General features: G+C 38.2%; 1 protein-coding gene across 1 annotated transcript; it reads right to left on the bottom strand.

Annotated features, from left to right (window-relative positions):
* Positions 1-685: 685 nt before the first annotated feature.
* Positions 686-1,729, bottom strand: LOC122916710 (olfactory receptor 13C4-like). The gene is given in 3 exon segments (XM_044264136.1): positions 686-1,647; positions 1,650-1,678; positions 1,680-1,729. Coding segments are annotated over 3 exon segments (1,041 nt in total).
* Positions 1,730-3,305: the final 1,576 nt, after the last annotated feature.

Raw genomic sequence — 3,305 nt, 5'->3', positions numbered from 1 at the left:
GATTGATATTATTAAGAAGACTTAAGGGAGGGGGTGGCTATAATTCATAGTTTTTTTTTGTTGTTGTTGTTTTTTAAAGAGGTGCTAGCTAGTGTCTGTTATCTTCAATTTGGAATCTTCACTTCAATTCCTACATTCAGAATCAATCGGAAAAGTCAAGCTCAACATCATCTACAGGAGAATCACTATGAACTTGGCACTACGCCAGGTGCTTTGCGCAATTTACTGAATCTCGACAATAACACTGAGAGCAGTGTTTAATCACTCCCTTTTTGCAAATAAGGAAACTGCAGTTTAGAAAGAATAAATAACTTTCCCAATATTAATTTAAGTAGTTTATGATACAGCAGAATTTATACTCCTGCTGCTCTATTCCCAAAACTTATATGTGCTGTTTTCCACTCTGTTGCCACACAGGACACCAGAAACACTCATTTCAGATATCACCACGGATGAGAGTTTAATGGAATCCATTGTCTTTGTGAGATATGAATCAGAACCTATTACAATATGAGTTTATGGCAGACTATTATTCTTAGTAATTATAGCTAAGCTGGGCCAATGAAAGCAAAGAATAAAAACCTCCCTTTATAAACATTGCTTTCCCCAAAGAAGGTCCTCAATGGTGGCCCAATGATGCCATTTGTATTCTTTATACACTAAAGACTCATATTTCCCTTTGGTCTTATGGCTTAACAGCTTTCCAATTCAGCAAATATTTCACAGCAGCTTTAACATCCTTATTTCTCAAGCTATAGATTATAGGATTTAGCATGGGGGTCACTACCCCATAAAACATGGAAATAAGCCCTTCTGTAGCTTGCAAATTGTCATTCCCAAGGCGGTCTTGAGACTTGGGCTTAGCATACATGAAGAAGATGGTACCATAAAATATGATCACTACAGTCAGATGTGCTGAGCAGGTGGAAAAGGCTTTGCGTCTCCCTGTGGCTGAGTTCATTCTCAAGATGGTGTAGAGGATGAACATATAGGAGAAAAAAATGACCAATAGTGGAAGAACCAGGAAGGCCATATTTGATACTGCTAGGGTAACAATATTGAGGGATATATCAGCACAAGCTAGCTTAAGGACAGCTAATATCTCGCATAAGAAATGATTGATAATATTATTCCCACAGAAAGGCAATTGCATGGCAAGAGATGTTTGTACAATTGAGTTGATACCACCAGAGAGCCATGACACAGAAGCCATTAGTATATACACAACCTTGCTCATGATGACAGGGTATCTCAGAGGGTTACAGATGGCTACATAGCGATCAAAAGCCATCATGCCCAGGAGGAAACACTCTGTCGACCCCATTGCAAATCCAACGAACATCTGTACTGTGCATCCGGAGAAGGAAATGTTCCTTTTCTTTGAAATTAAGCTCACCAAAGTTGAGGGAACAGAGGAGGATGTATAGCAGATGTCCAGGAAAGAGAGGTTGCCCAGGAAGAAGTACATGGGGGTGTGAAGACGGGAATCAAAGATGCTTGCTATGATCAGAACACCGTTGCCAATCAGAATCACTAGATACATTATTAGAATTAGAGAAAAAAAAATGATCTCAAGTTTTGGGTAACCGGAGAGTCCCAGAAGAATGAATTCTTTCACAAATGTCTTGTTTATCCTATCCATATCCCAGCTTTCAGGATATCAAAGGAAGACCTAACAAAATATTTTCACTGCCAAGCAACAAATTTAACAAATGCTTTGCATAAACATTATTCTGTTTAGAATGTTTAGAGTGTTTTCTTTGAAGCTCTGTCATCTGCTTCTGACATATGTTGTTATCCTCAATGATGTTTATGCCTAGAATACAATACTGAGATATTGAGAGTTTCTAGGCCCTGTGTCTAATGCATGAATATCTACCCAGGATTAAAAGCAAGTTCAGAAGCAACTTCCCTACTGCTAAAGACACTCTAGGTAGAGTTTTCTAAAAACCCCAGAATATTACAGACTTCATTTTCATCAGATCCAGTGAAAAGAGTGATGGGGAAGGAAAAAGACAACTCGATAAGGACTGGAATTCTGATTCAGTGTTTAACAGAAATGTTTAAAACTGTAAAGCAAATTTTATTTGTATGCATATTTGTCTGCCTCACATTCTTTTCAGTTAGATTGTGTGCTTTTATGGGGCAGACAATTGATCATAGTAAACTGAATCATTACACAGCAATTTAACTTCTGCTCAAAGGCAAAGTTAGTTGAACTCACAATCATAGCCCACTCTCAACTATTTTGCTTTTTCCTATACTAAGACCAGTGTACAGAGCAGCTGTGTATGAATCTGATGGAGAATCTTTGAAGAACAATAATCTCTCTTCATTTGTTTTATTCTCTGACTTCAGAGTTGTCCTTCATAATTTATTTACTTAGGTGAACCTGAGAAAAAAATAATAATGCTTAAATATATTTGTGTACACATGTATAACACTTTATACTTTATTTTTTTTCTTAAAGATTTTATTTATTTATTTGACAGACAGAGATCACAAGTAGGCAGAGAGGCAGGCAGAGAGAGCGAGAGAGAGAGGAGGAAGCAGGCTCCCTGCTGAGCAGAGAGCCCGATGCAGAGCCTTGATCCCAGGACCCTGAGACCATGACCTGAGCCGAAGGCAGAGGCTTTAACCTACTGAGCCACCCAGGCGCCCCTATACTTTATTTTTAAAAAAACAAATTAATCTTCTCATTATTCTTATTTTTTTTTTCAAATGTGAATGACAGGATGTGGCCAAAGTTATCCAGCCTATAAGTAAAAAGCAGAGCTTGAAGCTCAGATCTTTGCCAATGAACTGCAGCTGTTGGGGCTACAACACAAGTCAATACACCTTGTTTCCCCACTGACTAGTATCCAGAAATTTTGGCCGTGGTGGAATAATACAGAATCAACTATTTCAGTCTCCCAAATTTTTCATATGTTTATAAATTAACTGGAGATCCTGTTAAAATGCAGATTCTTTTTTAGTAGGTCTTTGACAAAGCCTGTGATTCTGCATTTTCTTTCTTTCTTTCTTTCTTTCTTTTTTTTTTTTTACAATTTTATTTTTAAGTAATGTCTGCTCCCAATGTGGGGCTCAAACGGACAACACCGAGATCAAGAGTCGCACACTCTACCGACTGAGCCAGCTAAGCGTCCCTGTGATTCTGCCTTTCTAATAAGCTTCAAGTGTATGTCAAAGTAGTTGGCCTGGGTATGTCAAAGTAGTTGGCCTGGGGCCACATTTTAAGCAAGGCTTTAGTTCACTTATAGTGAGATGGCAGACTATCCAGATGTTTGTGATCCAAATAGATTTCC

The sequence above is a fragment of the Neovison vison genome, chromosome 9, assembly GCF_020171115.1.
Source record: "Neovison vison isolate M4711 chromosome 9, ASM_NN_V1, whole genome shotgun sequence".
In the NCBI taxonomy this organism is placed as follows: Eukaryota; Metazoa; Chordata; class Mammalia; order Carnivora; family Mustelidae; genus Neogale; species Neogale vison.
The sequence above is the reverse complement of the archived record's forward strand: the minus strand, read 5'-3'. Positions and strand labels throughout refer to the sequence as shown.